Source organism: Miniopterus natalensis, chromosome 3 (assembly GCF_054644295.1).
Source record: "Miniopterus natalensis isolate mMinNat1 chromosome 3, mMinNat1.hap1, whole genome shotgun sequence".
Classification (NCBI taxonomy): Eukaryota; Metazoa; Chordata; class Mammalia; order Chiroptera; family Miniopteridae; genus Miniopterus; species Miniopterus natalensis.
The window spans coordinates 24161984-24181042 of NC_142083.1; the positions used below are offsets into that span (position 1 = coordinate 24161984).

The 19059-nt window shown below is 43.4% G+C and overlaps 1 protein-coding gene across 1 annotated transcript in view; it reads right to left on the reverse strand.

Moving 5' to 3' along the window:
* The window catches only part of ADCY2 (adenylate cyclase 2), a 296886-nt gene that overhangs the window by 10955 nt on the left and 266872 nt on the right, over positions 1–19059 (reverse strand). The window contains exons 19-22 of the mRNA XM_087815353.1: positions 11067–11151; positions 6795–6953; positions 3554–3700; positions 2051–2158 (exon numbers count right to left, since the gene is read on the reverse strand). Coding sequence (XP_087671479.1) covers positions 2051–2158; positions 3554–3700; positions 6795–6953; positions 11067–11151 — 499 coding nt within the window. The remainder of the gene's footprint in view (positions 1–2050; positions 2159–3553; positions 3701–6794; positions 6954–11066; positions 11152–19059) is intronic.

Here is a 19059-nt window from a genome sequence, read left to right on the forward strand (position 1 = left end):
GAGAAGAGGACTTCTAGGCAAAGGCGACGGCCAGCTCTACCAGAGGCCACAGACAGGACACGGAGAATGAGTCTCGGAGGCACAGTCAGCACCAGGAAGACAGGAGGACCCGTCAGCTTGTCGAGGACAGTGGAGGGTGGGCCGACCCCACCTGCTGAATGCTGAACGGGTCTTCTGTGCTGGTGCCTCTGAGATCTCTGCTCTGAGGCCCTGCCAAGGATGAGCAAGTGGCTTTCAGAGAGCTAAGGTCTGGATGGGGTGAGCAGGTCAAGAGCCCTAAACGGTCCACAACAGGAGTCAGCTGGAGAGACGTCCGAATTAGGGCTGGGGTTAGGGTGAGGAGAGTGAGGCACCCACTTTGGGCACAAAACTTAAGGGGATGCCAAGAAGAAATAATCCCTAATGCAATGCTTTTAAGAATCAAAATTAATCACAAAAATTTTAAATGAAGACAAGGCTGTGAACTGAATTGTGTCCCCCCACACATCATACCTTGAGGACCTAACACTCTCCCGCTAAGATCTCTCCACGTGAGGACAGAGGAAGGAGGTGGCACGAAGGCAGTTCTCACCCCGAACCTTGCCTCGCAGGACCTTGATCTCCCGACTATGAGAAAATAAATTTCTGTTGCTTAAGCCATCCATTCTGTGGTATTTTTTTGTGGCAGCAGAGCTGACTAAGACAGACAGGCTCTGGCAGTGCTATGCTGAGCATCTCAGAGCCTGAAGCAAAAGGGAAAATGTCCATGCCCATACACACGATTTTATGTCATTTTTTTTAATGGTTAATTTTCCCCATCACATTAAAGGTATTGAAAAAGTATATGTTTACTTCCATTAAAAAGCCAGGAAAGTAAAATTATAATGAGCTCTATTTTTGGTGTAAATAAGATATTTCAAATTAAAACAATGTTGTACATTTTAATACCTCTACTTTCCAATTTTACAATAACTTTTCAACACTTTAATATACTGGCAATAACAACCCAACCATTAAAAATACACGACACCACGTACACAGGGGTGCACATTTTTCCTTTTCAGGCACCAACATGGCTTGGGAGGGTGCTGCTCAGAACCCAAGATAAGATTCCTTTAAGGTTTCTTTCATTGCTCGTTTCTTTTACTTTTGCTTATTACTAAAGTAATGCATACCCGTTAAAAATAATCTGAAAGCAAACAGAATGCATATTACCTAATTCACCTGGAAAACGGTAGTGTTAATCTTGAGTTGAACATTTCACATTCTAGTCTTTGCCCATGAATGAGAAGAGGGGACAGAGGACCCTGTCCTGATGTTCCTGGAGGAGGGAGCTCTGTTTTAGCACACTGCTGTCCCTCTGTCCCTCTCTCGCTCCGTCTGTGGGAGATGGGTCTGGGAGAGGAAGCTGAGAATACGTGGCTTAGCCCTTGGAGGGGCTCCACCTGCCTTCCGCAGGCTGTGCTCTGGTAGGTCTGCCTGTCTGTATTGCACACTGCCTCTGTCCCATAGCAAACCTGTGCTGGTGCCCATCAGGGAGGCCACTGTCCTATGGGAAAGGGGGTTTTGTTTATGGACCCATAAGTTACATAAAGGTATCGATACACACATATGCACACACAGAAACAAAACACGACATAACGGAAAACCCCCTTAAAAATCCTAGGTAACTAAAGATACTTAATTTTGTCCAAATCATCTTTTCAACCAAATTTCTATGTGGTCAGCTTGATTTTTGATCATGTTTTTAACTAAAAGATCAGGAATCGTCCTGTAACAAATCACTTTTAAGTAAACAGCTCTCTAATCTTCAACATTTTGCATATTATCTGGTATCAAGCAACTACCAGATTGGTTGGATTTTTCTTTCCCTGTCCACCAGAGAAAATTCAGTGAACAAACCCTCAGAAGACTCCAGAATTCTCATCTTTTCTCATAAGACCTTAATCAATGAGATTTAGGTGTGCACACAGAACAATTTATGGTCATTGCATGGCCATTTGGCTCCATGGATGACCTGTGGGCGGAGCCGATGCTGACATGTCCCCTTGTGTGGCTGACATATCTGTACCTGCGCATGCTCCTGGCTGGGCACAGCGCTCAGACCCGTTGCTGCCATGTATGTGCTGCCGATGGTCTTGATCTTTTCAACTCCACTGAATTTTGGCTTGGACAGCAGCTGCGAGGCAATGACAATCATTTAGTTATTCAGTCCAGTGCTGACCTAAGGTTAAGCACTTTCTAGACACATCCTCAAATTGTAGTTCACAGTAATAGTAACAGGAGAGGTTTCAACCACTGCTTACTCATCCTTTGACCTTGGGCTTTGCTGGGAAAGGATTTCACAAAGAGCTTGTATCCTTGGAAGTAAATGAAGTGTAATGATTTACTCCTAATTAATATGAATTACCTTTCAAAGTTTGCTAGTGAAGGAATCGAGATTAATTATGATGCATGAAATAGTGACTTCAAATAAAGGAACAAGTGAAGGATACTCTGGAAGGGCCTGTATCTGCTCAGCAGGACAATGGGATTAACCAAAGACTGGGATGCCTTTCTGATCTTCTTCAGTACTTTTGCTTCCAAAGAAGTCTCCTTCAAGATTACATGTCAGAGAATTTAAGATAGGTGAGTGAATCCTCAGATCACATCTCCAAAAGACAGTTCAATCTAAAAGAGCACTGTCACTCATCCATTGGCACTAGGGGACATTTCTTTTGCTGAGGGGCTGCTGGAGGAAATATGCCACCATTTTCCACTATGAACTCAGCATGACAGTGGAAATCTCTAGTTGTCATTAGTTTACCATGATTCTTGAGTCAACCTCATGGTGATGGTGATGGTAGTAAAGAAGTGTATAGGTGTCACAAGATATTTAGAAAGTTGGCCTGAAACTATCAAATCACATAATGTTCCATGAATCATTATAAACATGGTCATGGATGTCAATTTTCCTATATTTTTCTTAATATTTATAAGAATGATGTAGTAGCAACATTCTAAAAACCAGAGGTGTGTTTGTTCTTACCAGAAAGCAAAACACATTATTCTTTATGTAGGTAGAATATTGAAAATTGACATCTATTTCAAATTCTAAAACATATACTCTGTCTCTTTAAAATCTGTTATCCCAGGTATATATTGCTTCTTTAATAATAAAGCATGTCATCCATGCACAGATCAAGTTGATATCTGACGGAAACCTTGGAATATGCATAAACAGGCTAATAATCTACTATGATAAATAGATTCATTATATTTTTATATAAAAATTGATGGACATGTAGTTTCCTTGGAGCTTAAGCCTTTCAAGAAAATTCATGAGCACACTGGACAGGTATTTTATTGAACAGATTTGGTAGTTGTTTCTAGCAACTATACTATCTCACAAATAAAACACATTTGTCTCTCCAAAATTATCAGGGAGCTAAATAGAGCAAAAGGCTTTAACTCCAGCCACGAGAAACTACACCAAAGGACAAGTTTTAAGATATACCATGATGAGCAACTTCAAATGCACTGGCCATGGGAATGCTCAAGTGTTATCCTTCAAGGGTCACTCTCAAGTACCTACATCATCAAAGTCAGCAATAATCTCATTCAGGAGCCGCAGGCATTCCAGCCCCTCCTTGTTGACATCTGATTCTGTGTAGAATTCTTTGAAATCCGGAATGGAAGCAAACATAACGCAGACGCACTCATAGGACTGGTGGTACAACTCCTGCCCAGGAGAAAAGGAAGCGCTCAGCACCAGGAAACCCTTCAAACACACACTCCTAGGGCAAGTGCTTCTTTACACTAGAATTGGTAAAAAAAAGTCTCCCAGTGCCCCACTCCACCTGTCCCACCCCAATGAGAGGCCCATTTCAGGCACTGGCCATTGATCACAGGTGAAGGTTTCTAATGAGCTAGATGCAGGCTCAGAATCCTCAACTTGCTGCCACCACCAGCTAATATGAGCCCTTCCAGTTAAAGCTCTCTGCCATCCCTACCTTAGGTCTCTCTCACAAGAGACCACAGACTTCTGGCTTAGGAAAAAGTTTCCTTCAAGCAACTGAAGGGAAACAAAATGATTTCCCAAACCACTACATTGTCCTAAAATGACTCCCTACAGCCTCATTCTTTGGGTTGAGGTCTTGGTGCATTTTCCTTTTTAGGGTCTCCTGAAAGGAGCAGATGAAACTCATCAAGTTACCTCTTGGTTACACCAGAAAGAACCAGTGAAACTCCTCAGGCTATGTGTCATATTGCATTAGACACCAACAATATTTACTGTGGGCATCTCGTTGTTTTTAAATAGAAAGAGGCTCATAGCTCTTTGTCCATGGACATGAATAAAATTACAGTGTCTTATAAACACAACTTCAAGGTGTTTCCATAATTTCCCCAACATATAGTTAAACATTCAAGTTCAGTGAAAATTTCAGAAAGGAAGGGTTGTTATGAGGACATGGGGGCTAATTCTAGGAATGAGGATTTGCCCTCCCAGTAGTGCTGGCTCATCAGGGCGCTTGGATGACCCAAAGGCAGGATGGGCAGGGTCACTGTGGTGCGTGCTCCCTCCTCCAGGAAATGCGAGGCCAGTCCTCAAGAACAATATGGAAAGACTGCAAGCAGTTGGTGCTTCCAGTAGCAGGGTGAGGAACCCACTCTGCATGAATGCTATTGATGAGTTCTGTCCACCTCACCTGGAGGGGTGCTCAGTGTAACTCCCTGCGTAAGTGTTCCCTGCTCTTCCTAATGCAACTGCAAAGTAAGGCTCGGTTCTTCTTTGGCGAATGAGGAGACCAGGGCTCAGCCCTGGGAAGCAATGGACTTAGGTTCACATGATAGAAAATGTTGGCCTAAGGTTCAAGCCCATACCCTTTAGCTCTAGGTTTCACTCTCCTTCTCTACCCTGCTTTCCTTATATTTCCGAAGGAGCTACTGAGTTTAGATGCTTGCCCAGGATAAGTCAGGCAAACCGGAAAGAAGAGAGAGAACCCACAGATTCTGAAGGTCTGGCTCAGGGAGAGTCGGGAGGGGTGGCGGACATGTGTAAGGCCTGGAAGGGTAAACCCTGGGGCTTTTCAAGTCTTGAACTAGGAGCTGTTCTGGCATTTGGTTGGACGTAGCCTAGTGGAGCCTAGAATGTTCTCTCTCCCTCCCCCTCAGCAGCCTCCATCTCCTTGCTAGTTTCTAGAACTTTCTTTTCAGGTTGAGAAGTCACTCACAAAGGTGGCTTCCTGAACTCCCACATTTACGCTGCCAGTGCCCTTAAAGACAAGAGGATCCTGTCCCCTCTGTGAACTGCGAGCTCGAGGAGGAGCAAGGCAACCTCTGTCCCCCTTGTTTCTGTATCCAGGCCCAGCACCAGCCTGACCAGAGGGCAGGGGCAACATTACATACATGATGAATTTATAAACTGAACTGATACCTAGACATATAGACATAAGCATGCTCTTACACTGCTAATGAAAGCTGATGGTTCCTTCTTAATAGATGTAGTGGTTTCATCATATGTGAACAATAGGTAAATTGGTTGCTGAATAACCCACTAAATGTAGAAAATACCAGGAGAGAGAGGAAAGTGAATGGTCTGTGGTCAATCATGACCTGCTGCGGGACCCTGGGCTGGCTCACATGCCCAACGACTTCCATGAAGATGACAGTGACAGTGCCCGGCATCTCACCCACCACCTGGTGCTTCAGAGAAATAATGTTCCAAGCTGTCTCTCTTGAGGTTGCTTTGTACTCTAGCATCGTCATGATTGAGCTTATTTATTAACATGTTTGCCCATCTGTAGGTTTTGTGATCCCTCATCTACTCCCAACCTTATTAAAAATTTCCTAAGAATGGGCCCGGCCGGGCGTGGCTCAACGGTTGAGCATCAACCTAGGATCCAGGCGATCGGGGTTCGATTCCCGGTCAGGGCACATGCCCGGGTTGCAGGTTCGATCAATGACTCTCTCATCATTGATGTTTCTCTCTCTCTCTCTCCCTCTCCTTTCCTCTCTCTGGAATCAATAAAGATATATTTAAAAAAAAAAAACTTCCTAAGAATGGGACTACACCTCCCACATCTTTGAAGTACCACTGTAATCAACACAGGGCTGCGCACAGTGGGTGCTCAAATGCATGTTTCTTAAATTCATATAGTCCCAGTGGAGATATATCTGCTGACTCTTGTAATTCATATATATTAAAGAAATTTCATGATATTTCATTTCATAAGGTATTTCAACACTGACACGACACCCTAGCATTTGCAATGTTAGTTAAATATCCATCCCTTTAGACTTTCCATGAAACTTCCATTTCTATCCATTCAGATTGATGGACTCAAGACTTCGATCTACTCTTGGTGGATAACTTCCAAATTTTATCTTGTATCTCTGAAATTCTAAGACTTTTAAAAGGTTGGTGAGAAATGAAAGAGTGGACGTGTGGGATGTGTGATTTGATTTTGCCTCTAGTGCATACTGGTACTAAAGGCATCCTCTGACACTAGGGAGGGAATGCTGGCCACCTGTGTGACATATGCATTTGGAACCCCAGTGCTTCATGCTGCATTTTCAGAATGTTACGTGACCGGGGCAAAATGAGGAATAATGAGTCCGCTCCACGCCTAGACGTTCAGAGGAGATCCCAGCTCACTTGCCTCCGCTGATGTCTATGTGGCTCATTGATACCCTCTGGAAAGTGGGCCAATTCAGGCCAATGCTGGGCTTGAACACTTAGGTGTTCGGGGCACCACAGGCACCGAGGCGACTGCCCGGGCCTCCAGTTGCCCCGCCCACGGGCCAGCCCCCGCCAGCAGCCCCGCCTGCCTCACCTCGTTCTTCAGGCTCCTGGCCAGAAAGTGCTCGGCCACGTGCGCAGGAAGCACGTTCTCCAGCAGCACGCGGTTCAGGTTCTCCATGGTTTCTATCTCCTCCCGCTCTTTATTGAACTTGTTCTTCCATAAGAAGTCCAACCTACAGTAATATTCATTCTGTTACAAGAGGACACAGAGGTAAAGAAACAATAGGCATCTTGTCCCGCCAGAGAGTGTAGGTTTTAAAGAGAAAATAAAAGGAATGAACGAAAAAACCGAAAAAAGAACCCGTCCTCCCCGGCGCAGCACTGTCACCTTCCCTGCAAAGCCCGCTGTTCCCCGCAGGTGCCTCTCCCTCAACCCCTAGCACAGATTAACAACAGTTATGTTGGAGGCTTGCAAGAGAAAGACACAGGAAAGCTTCTTGCTTAGTTGTGTTAATAAAAGATGGCTTGAATTATTTTTTGAAAAGAGGCATAAGAGAATGTAAATAATGACTAAGTGAAAAATGGAAAACTCATTAGTAGAGAGAGTGCATTGTTTGGTGATTTGCATTTGAAAAATAATAGTGTTCATTTGTGGCAGTTTGCCTTTAATATTTAAAAATCCGTTTCCCCACCACAAATTATATAATTAAGTATTCATTGAAAGATATGCATTTTTTATTTGGTGTTTCATTGTTCTGCGAGAATGACATTATATTTAGACAAAAGTTCATTTTGATATCATTTAATTAAGATGGTGCCTGGTGATAAAAACATGTGCAAATGCTTTACAATGTATTAAAACTTAATGTGTTTTTTTTAAAGTTATTGACATTGTGGAAATAGAATTGTGTACTGTCAAAGGATCTCTTTGGTTTGGGCATCATTTTGTGCTAGCTCTGATGTAAATAATTTAATATAATAAAATAGACTTGCACAGGTCCTCCTATAACAGCCTAACAGAGAGGGTGTATTTCAGCACAGAGAGTGATTTATTGACAAATAAATGCAAAGAAGAACTAGATGTAGGGGGTTTGTTTGTTTTATGGTTTGGTTAATAATGCCAGCAACAATACAAAACAAAGACCATGCGCGCACACACACATGCACATGAACAGCCTCTCATGAAGAAATGAAAATAAAAAATTAAATCCACATTTTAAATCCAACAAACAATGATCATTTATCTATTAGGTTTGATCAAACTATGTTTGCTCCACTCAAAAATTACTCCTTCTCTGGTGTGGCATTTATTTTCGCCTCACATAGCTAGACATTTTTAAAAAGTTTGCACGTGGTATTTTTAAGTTTGTTTCTATTAACTTTTCACATTAATGCCAATTTCCCACATCCTATATTTATGGCAGTCATGCTGGGTACTTACTAGAAATGGCCTCTCGCTTGGAGAATAGGTTATTTATTTGGGTCTTTTGGGGGATAAACTAGTGATGTGGCTGGTTTTAAACAAAAACGGCAGGGCAATCTATGGTGGTGGCATTGAGAAGGCATAGATATACGCTCAAGGTTAGACAATGGAACATGAGGTGCAACCAAGGAGCCAGCAGGGCAGGGAGCAAGCTCAGTCCATGCGGGTTTGAAAGGTTTCCACAGACAGTACGAAGAGGCTGCTCAGGTTTTCCGAGTGATGGCTCTTGCATCACAGGCAGGCATTCTGCAAGTCTTTTAAAAAAAGGAACTCCGGGCCTCCGAGACTCTGCATGTCACTTCCAGTAAAACAGCAGCGCTGCCTTATGAACCTCCATTCCTCACATCACCACCCATTTCTCAGATTCAGTCTGAGGCTCCTCTCAAGTTCTCAGGGGCCCAGATCCAACTCAGAGGCATGCATTTGCTCTTCATTCACTCTGGCAATGGTGGGAGAACGCAGGAAGCCTGGGAGAGGCATCCAGGTCCTATGCGGACCCCACCGACCCTCACTGCTGTTTCCTATTGTGGCACAGCCTCCAGGGCGGTTTTGTGCTTTGTCTAGTTCTGAAAACAAGCTGAGAAGCTGGAGGGCTTTACATCTTTCTATATAGATGGAAGAAGTGGTCCCTGGCTGGGGGTGCAGGAAGCATGTGATCCGCCTTTGCTTGGATTCTGCTCTCTCACACAGTGACATCAGCCTCACTCTCAGGCCACTGGACTGCTACCTCATTCCATGTCTTGAATGAGCCCACCTAGAATGCAGATCCTTATGGCAGTGTGCTGTTTAAACTCAGGAGAAATACAGGGAATCTTCCTTTTTCAAAAAAGGGCCTTGGGTTGGCCAACGTTTCCATCACAAACCGGATTTCAGAGAGAAGCACTGTAGCTCTTGTTCAGGCCATGCATGATGTTTTCATTAAGGTTTCTTAGAAACCTATAGTGATATTTATTACACTAATTTGCTCAGAAAGCAAACACATCACCATCATTTCAAAAAAGATGGTCACGGGGCAGGGGAGCCATTAGGACAAATAACAAAAATAAGTCACAAACGTCTATGCTATGGTTTACAAAATCATTTGGGAAATAACTCTATTGTTTGGAAATAAATAACTCTATTGTTTATAATATGCTTGTCTTTCTGGAAGAGGTGCAGAAACACCACATCTCAGGCCTCACAGTGCTTGTTAGCCCAGAAGACTTGGGACCTTAGCAAACCATTCTCTTAGCGATTGTAGATTGAAGGTCAGCCTCCTGGTTCACCTTGGTACATCCTTGGTGCCAGCTGTTAAAAGATGACTGTGAACATGATTCTTCTTGCCCGGAGTAATGACATTTTAGGCCTAAAAAGTATGTATTAGGCCTACGTGTACGTATTACTTATTACATTAGTGACAAAAAAGGGATGACTCCTCATGAGATTGACATCAACACTATTGTGTTCAATTAATGCCCAAACATAATACTAATACCTTGAATTATCTTAAATCAACAAGAAAGTAACAGATCAGTGGATCAATGGGTAGCCACTGGATTCAACCACATTTATGCAGTGGGACTGAATGTTTATTATCTCATTGATCAATAAAAATGGAGGGCAATTCAATTTGATTCTAGGCTCTTAAAATGCAGCAATCTGAAGGACCATTCTGACAGGAGAAAGTGCAGGACAAAACATCCCTGGTATGAAACGGAGAAGAAAGAGGTGTCTCCACAGAGGAGATGGCTGGCCCGGTTGTTTCCTGAGGGATGATTGTCTAGGTGATATTCTGCAAGGAAGGCCGGTTCTTTGACAACTAAATTATAGGGTTTCCTGAGGGAGGACATGCCTTTTCTCTATAAGTGAGAACAGACAGCTGGTCCATGGCAAAGAAAACCAGGTAGCAGGGAAACAAACGAAACAAACAAAAAAAAGAACCACACAGTATAACAGGCTTAAAGAAACATGCAGCAAAGTTGTCAAAAACGTAAGCCAAAGAAAGCAGAACCAAGCAGGTGCCAGGGATGGAGGCAGGGAAGGGTGGCAGGGAGACAGGAATCTCCAAAACTCTGCAGCAGGACAACAGCTCAGCTCCAGAGAGAATGCTGAGGACTGTCCCATGAGCTCCTAGGGCAGGCTGCCCCTAGCACTGCTCCCAGCGATGAAAGACAATGGTCCCCAGGCCATTGGCTGGCAGTCGCAGACCTGGTCTCTGCCCTGGCTGTTAACAGCTTCCCACTGTTTAACAGTTCAGTGATACGTATGTAAATTAAATGGATTTGCACCTTAGTTGGTGATTTCCAAATTAATTGCTACTTGGTTTCATGTTATCCATCAAAAAACTCAAAGCAAACTCTGGTTGAGGGGAGTCCCCGAGCATGAGGACTATCACCCTTAAAACCCTGCACCCACAGCCTCTACGGAGACCAGTAGGGAGTGGGAGTGAAAGGAAGGAAGAAGAGTTTCCTTTGCATAGAGTAAAATTTTGAACAAAGGGCTCTATTTCTAGGAATGATTACAAGTGACAGCAAAGGTATTCATTCCCACTTTAAAGAAAAAGCACATGCTATCCATTCTGAAACGCAAATGAAATCCCAGTCAAGGGAAAGTTTTTTCAAATAATGGCAGCTATTGAGGGAACACTTTTTTAGGCTTATGAAACCTACAAAATGTACTTTGAGATTTAACGAGATTAATTGATTCACATCTTTACCATTCAGTTTGTCACTAGTGGAAACAATGGGACCTTTTTCCCTTTGTCTGTATCTAAGTCCACGGCCTGTGCCACCCAGTTTCTCCTGAGAAGATGTTCGCATAAAAGTCAGTACAGTGCACATCCTCAAAGCACTATTAATAGGACACTTTAGAGAAGTTATGTAAAAAAAACAGACTTCTTACCTGTCTACCCAGGACAAGCAGGGTGATGAAGAATATAAAGAGAGACACTGAGCCCATGGTCTTCAGGTCTTTCCAAATGCCTGGTCTGTTAAAAACAAGCCGACAAAAAAAATACAAAACAACATACACACAGGACTTAGTATTTGTGTATCAGCCAACTTCTGAACTCCAGTGCATGTCTGCATTCTACTCAAGCCAAACACACACACACACACACACACACACACACACACACACCCCAAATATATCTTCAAACCCAGATTACACCAAAACAACACAATCCTACTTCAAAAGCTCAATACAAAAAATTCATTCAAATTGATAAAGATTTCTTACTTTACATCAAGATCTAACAAATATAAGAGGAAGGAATGTTAATCATATTTTCTTTATAGTTCTGGGATCATTATGGGTAATTTTATATATAGCTCCTTCAAATTTTCAGTTATTAGTCTCAGAAAGAGACAGTATGCTAGAAATTAATAATCATGTGAGGTTTAAAAATGAAGTAGGGGACTTCATTTCTACAAGCTACTCCAACCTATGAATAATTTCTTCTCATATCACCTTCTCAAAGGCACCCATTCTGAATCCCTCTTCCATATGACTTTGTATCCCAAAAGCATAACAAAGATGGAGACCCTTGATCCACCTGCCCACCTCCCCTCAGGTCCAGGTAGACATCAGTAAATTATCCCTGCCCAAGTTCTCACCATGCTGGCTGGGGCCCTCTCTCCTCACCACGACATTCCAGGAGGTGACCATCCACACATCCAAGTTGGCATGTGTGGTGGTCAATTTGAGTGCATTGCAGGGTGCCCAGCTATTTAGTCAAATATTACTCTGGGTGTTCTGTGAAGATATTTTTGGATAAGTCGTCATTTAAGTTGGTAAGCTAAGTAAAGCGATTGTCCTCCACAGTATGGGTGCACCTCATCTCATCAGCTGAAAGCTTACACAGTAGAAAAGGCTGATCTCCCTCTGAGTAAGAGAGAATTCTCTCTTGCCTGGCTGCCTTTGAACTGGAACACGGGTTCCTCCTGGTTCCACAGCAGCTCCTGGCCTTCAGACTCAAACCAGGACACTGGTTTGGCAGATTTTGGACTTGCCAACTCCATAATCACATGAGCCAATTCCTATACCTCCTGTTGGTTCTGTTGTTCCTGACAACTGTGACAAATACAGGATTCAAGGAGAAATCTACTGCCATCCCCAGGAGAGTCCTGCATCAGCTGACAAAAAATGATTTCCCATACATTTCTGTAAGTAAGACCTGAAAAAATAATTGATTTTGTATGGACACATGCCACATAAGCATCATAGGTTGTACTGAATCAAGTATAAATATCACATAATCACTTTCTGTCTATGAGTTGAAGCTGCTTTGAGCTTTCCCTGTTTCTCCATGGAAGGTTCACGTGCTGATGAGAAAGCAGGAGGAACGATACAGTACTAAAGAGCTCAGGTGGGCTTTGCAGTAAGATAACCCAGGTTGCAATTTTGGCTCCACCTTCTCTAGTGATCTGTGTGACCTGGGATTGAGCCCTCAAAACCCCACTTTCCTCATCAGCAAAAGGGGTACCAATATCTACCTTATGAGCTGTTTCCATCACTAAATCAAATATTTATATACCTGTCACAGAGCCTGACGCATAGGGAGCACTTCATAAATGGTACTTGTGACTTTTAGTATTAACTGCAGGGTGATGTGGGCCGGGGGAGAAAGGGGGGGTGAGGTGGGTGGGATGGAACTAGGAAGGGTGAGATAAAGATACACAAATGCTGATTGGTGAATATCCTTAACAGAAGGAAAGATCCAAGTGCAAAGGAAAAGTGGATTCCTGCAGAAATGAATTGCCCAGTCCCCGTGGTTTCAGAGATCAGGACCTCAGAGAACTCTCCAGAAACTGCCTGAGCTCACATCAGGGCTCTTTCCTCCCTGCCAAGCCAGCTGTGTCTAGAAGAATCTGAGTTCATCAGCCATAGGAGGTCACCAGTTTCTCTCTGAGAATGAAATAAGCTGAAAAGTGCCATTTTCCTGTTTCACTCGCATTGACTTTAAGAAATGAAGCTCCTTTTTGCGCCTGTGGCAGCCGTGCCTGACAGCACAGTTGAAGGGGCTCAGGGGAGCTGTTGTTTATAAACAATGCTGACTGCAGTAAATGCTAAACTCATTCCTCTTCTATATTAACTATTTGGCCATGATCCTGACCAGTTAGGAACCATGGCACACACACAGCCAACTGCCTGAGAAGCTGGTGTAGGCTGAGATTTTAATTTTCATGTTGCTTCACGAACATCTTATAACTTTTTAACGCCAGGGGTCTGAGAAAACAGCAATGCCATCTCCCTCTTCCACCCACCACCCCTGTAAGCCCCAAACTAAGAGTGAAATGTTGACTCCCAGGTCAGGATCTTGCATTAGCATCATTGGCACAACCAATCAGAACTCAGGTCCCCTTGGCATGCCCAGGAAAGGGACCAAATGCCCCAAACGTGCCAGCTCAGGTCTCTCTCTCTCTGCGGAAGAGTGGGAGGGAGGACCCCCTTAATATCAGCCATTTATCTAAAAAAAGACAGCTACTTGGGTACGAGGCCTCTCTCCCTCCCCTTTAAGTTTTAAGAATAAAATCCACTTTGGATTTTCACATGTGAAGGTTGTGCTACCACTGAGTTATAGAGTAGGTGAGGCAGAGCCGATATAATTGAGAAAGTTTCTAACTCTATGATTCTTAACTTGATGACCGTTCCAGCCAAAATGTTACCCAAATAGGTATCCAAATATACCTCTAGCCACATACTAATTTACAGATGGCTCTCACCCTGACGCCGTTCGCGGGGCATTAACTCTGGCCCTCAAGTTTTGAGAGTCTGAAAGAACAAGGGAACTGAACAAACTGGGTGGCAGATATGGAGGGATTACGTGGCGAACCAGCTTCTAACCTAAAGGGGAACAGTTCTGGTGCGGTGCAAAGGATATTTTCACTCAGGAGAGCAGGCAGCCCAGGCATGTGGACACAAATATAATCTTTAAAAGTATTTGTTTTTCTAGGTGAAATGAGCCTCTATTTTTTAAGGAAATAAGTGCCTCAAGAAATCTAGTCATCTTTTGTTTTGGTAACAGTAGATAAACTGAGGTAGAAGCGCGATATACATTTGTATGTCTGGCACCTTCTTTACCTGTTCATGTACTGACAGACACTTACGTTGTGTCTGTATCAGGGCTTTTGTGAAAAAGCTGCAATGAGCATGGGAGTGCAGATACCTCGCCGAGATCCCGATTTCAATTTCTGTAGATATATACCAGTAGTGCTACTGGATAATATGGCAGTCCTGTTTTTAATTTTTTTAGGAACTTCCATACTGTTTTCCATAGTGGCTGAAGCAATTTGCCTCCCCACCTACAGTGCACAAGGGTTCCCTCTTCTCCACTTCCTAGTCAACACTTGTTACCTCTTGTCTTTTTGTTAACAGCCATTCTGACTGGTGTGAGGCGATCTCAGTGTTGTTTCAATTTGCACCTCCCTGATTGGTGACATTGAGCATCTTCTCACCTACTTGTTGACCACTTGCAGGTCTTCATTGAAAAGCTGCTTCCCGCTTCTTGCTCCCTCTAGTGGCAGACTTCTTAAGCTTGCATTCCTCCTCTCCAACCTACAACGCACCAGGCCAAGCACTGACAGCCGCCCTTTCGTTTTCCCAAACAAAACCTGCTAATGTTCAAGTCCCCATATTTGGGCCAGCTTTCTGTGTGTGCTCATTAGCCCTCTGCCAAAGCTCCCTCTCTCCACTGCCATTGGGATTTCACACAGGGAGCAGGGTGGGGGGAGGCACAAAGGAGCAGTGCTCACGGGCCAGCAGGTTGGGGGATCTGTGGGTAAGGTGTGCCCAGTGGTTGTGGGTAGGCTGCTTGATGGAAGCCTCAGTGCAGTTAGTGGAATCCCTTTAAATGCCCTCGGAGAGTCCCACCTGCCATTCTTCCAGCCTCTTCCTGACCCCCAGTCATACAGCTTCCAATTTAGTATTCTGGATGGGTCAAGAGAGACACAGCCCTCTTTGGTAGTGTCCTGCACAGCTGGGGAAGCTTTGTGCTCTCTGTGTAAGGGAAAACATACACATTCTTGTTTTTCCTTTCAGGAGAAACTATGGGTGAGAACATCTCTCATGACCCTAAACTGTGCCATCATGGGGGAGGGATGATATGGGTAGAGTCAAACTGTTCCTATTACCTATTTCAATGAGTTCAAACTCGCATTCTTTCTTCCCATAATGTGCTGGAAGTTTTCCTCTGGAAATCCGGACTTTTACAAAAGCTCTTTAATCCACTGATGACTGGCTGAGAGTGTTTTCCCGAGGCTCTCAGACCATGGCTGAGAGAGGCTGGAGCAGGTGCCTGGGTGACTGCAGGGTCCACAGCCAGGACCAAGTTCTATATTACTATCACCTGATGCATGGGTGGGTGAGGCTCCTCCCAGATCCCTTGGCATAGCTGCTGGGACCACAGCTCCCACAAAGGTACTTTTGTCTGTGGACAGATTTCAAATTATCATTCTTGAAGGGGGGGGGGGGCAAAACCGAGAAATGCCTTATTCTGCCATGATGCTGTGCTCTCTCCTGTGCTTTTGAATCTCCACAGTTCTTCAAGTCTTTCCAATATTGGAGTCAACTCTGGGCTGCCTAATGTAGCTCCCAGCCAGCACGTTCACTCACTTCTGAGGTATGCTGTCCAAGCTTTACCAAGAATCCCTGACAATATCCTTTTGGTCTTCTGGTGAACCATGATTTTCTTACAGAACATTTTTGTGACCTTGACAGCAGAGACTACATTTTATCCATCTGTATGCTCAGACTCCAGCGATCAAGCTGAGCAGTTGAAGAATGTTCAATACAAGTATGTTGTAGAAACAAATGAGTGAATGGACAGATAACCATGCTGGTTTGCAACTTAAGGGGTTTCATTTCCTGACACTCTTTCTTCCCCCTGGCTGGACACAGATTCACTGGGATCTTATGCAATCTTCCAGAGAAGGGGGCCCAAAGTCTCATGCCCACTTTTCAGAGTGGAATTCATAAATGGCAAGCAGAACATTCTGGGGCTGCAAACAGACTAACACAATAAGGGATGTGCACGAATTTACCATTACAGGTTGGAGAGCTGGTGATAAGATGTATCCCATATAGTCTATGGGCACAGGTTCTAGGAAATCTTCCTCCTCTCCTTATTCTAAAATCAAACAAAACAGCCTAAAAATTGAGGATCTTCCTGCAGGTGGGTGCAAGTCACAGGACATTTTCTTTTTTAGGTTAGACAACAAAATAGCTCACTAATGGTTGCTTTTTATAGAAGAAAAGAAAGCTTGAGTTGTGTTAGGATGACTTGCTTTTTTGTTAAATTAGGCATCTCAGAATATCTACCTCCAGCCTCACTGCAAGTGAGAAATGTGTGTCCTCACTTTCTGGAGATGGCACGGGGTGGCGGAATTAAGGCGGGGAAGAGAAACTAAGATAGGAAATTTGAAAATAATATTTTTTCAATATTAACTTGGATATATTATGGGTTTGAATGCAAATTTGAAATACATTTTTAATTTAAAAGAGGAGACTTAAAAAAAATTTCAGGTGCTTTGGAATATGCCCAGGCTGTCTACCCCAGAGCCAGGCTGCACTGCTCCTCTGCCTGTCTCCTAAGTGATCAATTCTGAAGTTCTTCTTTGAGACTTTCAGTGGGCTCATCATCAGTTGATCCCAAGCTGGGGCTTTGTCAAAATATGTCACAATATCTTGAATTCTAGCCACTTGATTTTCCATGAGGCACAGGAAAAAACAGGGAAAGCAGAACAATTCTACATCGAAGATGCTTAACTCACAGTGGTATATGTCTGCTTGGGCATCTCCACCACTACCCTTGATACCAAGCTGTTGCTGATCTGGAAGTTAAAATTATGAAGAAATTTCTACCAGCAACAATTCAGAGCTTCTGAATGATGCTGGGCACCGATATAACTGCAGCTGATTTATACACTTTATTTATATGCTGTCCACAAAATATCTATTTTATGAGGCTTAAGTGCTTAAACAGAGCTGGTGAGTCTGCCAGGCTCCTGGTCATCCCCTCTGTTCGAGCTCTCCATCCCCAGCACCTCTTTAAAACTAAGGGCACATTTCTGGGTTGATATGAAATAACACCCATCCCTTGAGATTTTTTAGTTCTGCAGGGAAAAAGCTTCCAGGAAAAATCTGACAATGTCTTGCAGACTCTGTAACAAGCATTTGTCATGGGAAGTGTCTCTGACACAAAAACAGCTTCCAGCAATATCAATGGTCATCACCATCCATCACCATCACCATGAAGAGCATCCAGTGTCCTCAAAGGTATTGGCTGAGGCTTCTGGAGACAGTGTCATTGACAGGAGCCAGAATCCGTATTGATTGATCCAGCAAAATATCTTGTCCTCATAGACAAGATGGAGAACTGTTGTAAATGCCAAAGAATTAAGAAACATTTTGTTCTAGCCCTTCTAAATATCAGAAAGTTCTGAGCTTCTGTCACCACAAGGTCACTTAGCAGGATCACATAATGGCAGATAATGTTAAGTACAGAGATGTTGCTGGCCTCCATTCTAACAGATTTATTTTTCAAATTTTTATATGGCTTATAGTCAATAACTGAAATGTAAATCAAAACTGTTAAAACATCTCTTAGAGATCTGTATCCCTTTGCAAAGAAAAAAAGAATCGGCAATTACTATTTTACTGTCAAGTCATTAAGACAAAATGAGTTAAAATTATTAAGTTCAACTAAACTACTACATTAGAGTTGAAATGATTTTTGTCATGTTTATTTCATACTTTGCATTTTTATTTTTTGGCATATTTATTTATTTTTCCTTTTTATCCCTCCCCCCACCCCCTCCTTTGGCAGCCATCGGCTTGTTCTCCGTATCTATGGGTCTGTTTCTGTTTGGTTTTGTTGGTTCATTTGTTTTGTTTTTTTAGATTTCACATATAACTGAATTCGTATGGTGTTTGTCTTTCTCTGTCTGGCTTATTTCACTTGGCATAATCTGCTCTAGGTCTATTCATACTGTCGTGAATGGCAAGACTTTGAATTTTTAATGTCACACTCTCTCAAAGCAGTCCTTTTTTTTCTCCTGAAAAGTTGGCTTCCCACATTCCTGAATCTGTAAGAATATGTTTGATGTCACTTTCTGAATTATTCATTGATCTGGAGTTTTGTAGTGCATACTTCTCCTGTTTTCTTTGCTCACCCTGTTGGCAAAAGATGCCCTGTTGGCTTGTACCATCTTGATGCCTTGTCCGTATCAATGTGAAATTTGGTTTGAAAAAGGCCTTTGAAACATGGGGTCACGGGGAACTTACATACAGGAAAATAGCACTGTCCAAACTGTGTCTTCAGAAGGTAGCTGGGCACTGCCTTACAGACAGAGATGCCTTCTCCAAACTCTCTTGACATTTAAGGGTATAAACAAAACTGACGGTGATCCTGGAGAGACACACCTCCAAAGAGCCTCTGTCTTCAGGGAAGTAGGTGAGGTGAGCGTTCATTACAGCCAGGATATCCAGGAACACAGCTTGCTTTTATTCATTCATTCAGTAGGCCTTACTGAGCACCCACTTACAAGACACCAGGCACACTTCTGGGCGCTGTGCACATCACAGTGGTACTTGGTTCAGATCTGCTCTTTCCTTGATTCAAGAGTATCTACTAAAGTCCTCAGCGTACGTGCCATTGAAAAGGGGTGAGCAGACATCAGAGACAACAGATTTGTCCATGGGGGATACTCTCTACCTTTCTGGGGTGGGAGGGTGGCTCAGTCCTCAGGCACACCCAGGGGTGAATGCCAAAAGCTCGTGGTAGGTCTACTGGGAACATTTGATGCCAATGAGGGCTGAGGCGGGCAGCAAGGACATTGACTGCCACACAGGCAAGCACATGTCCCAGAAAGAGGATCTGGGCAAGGACTAGGACACC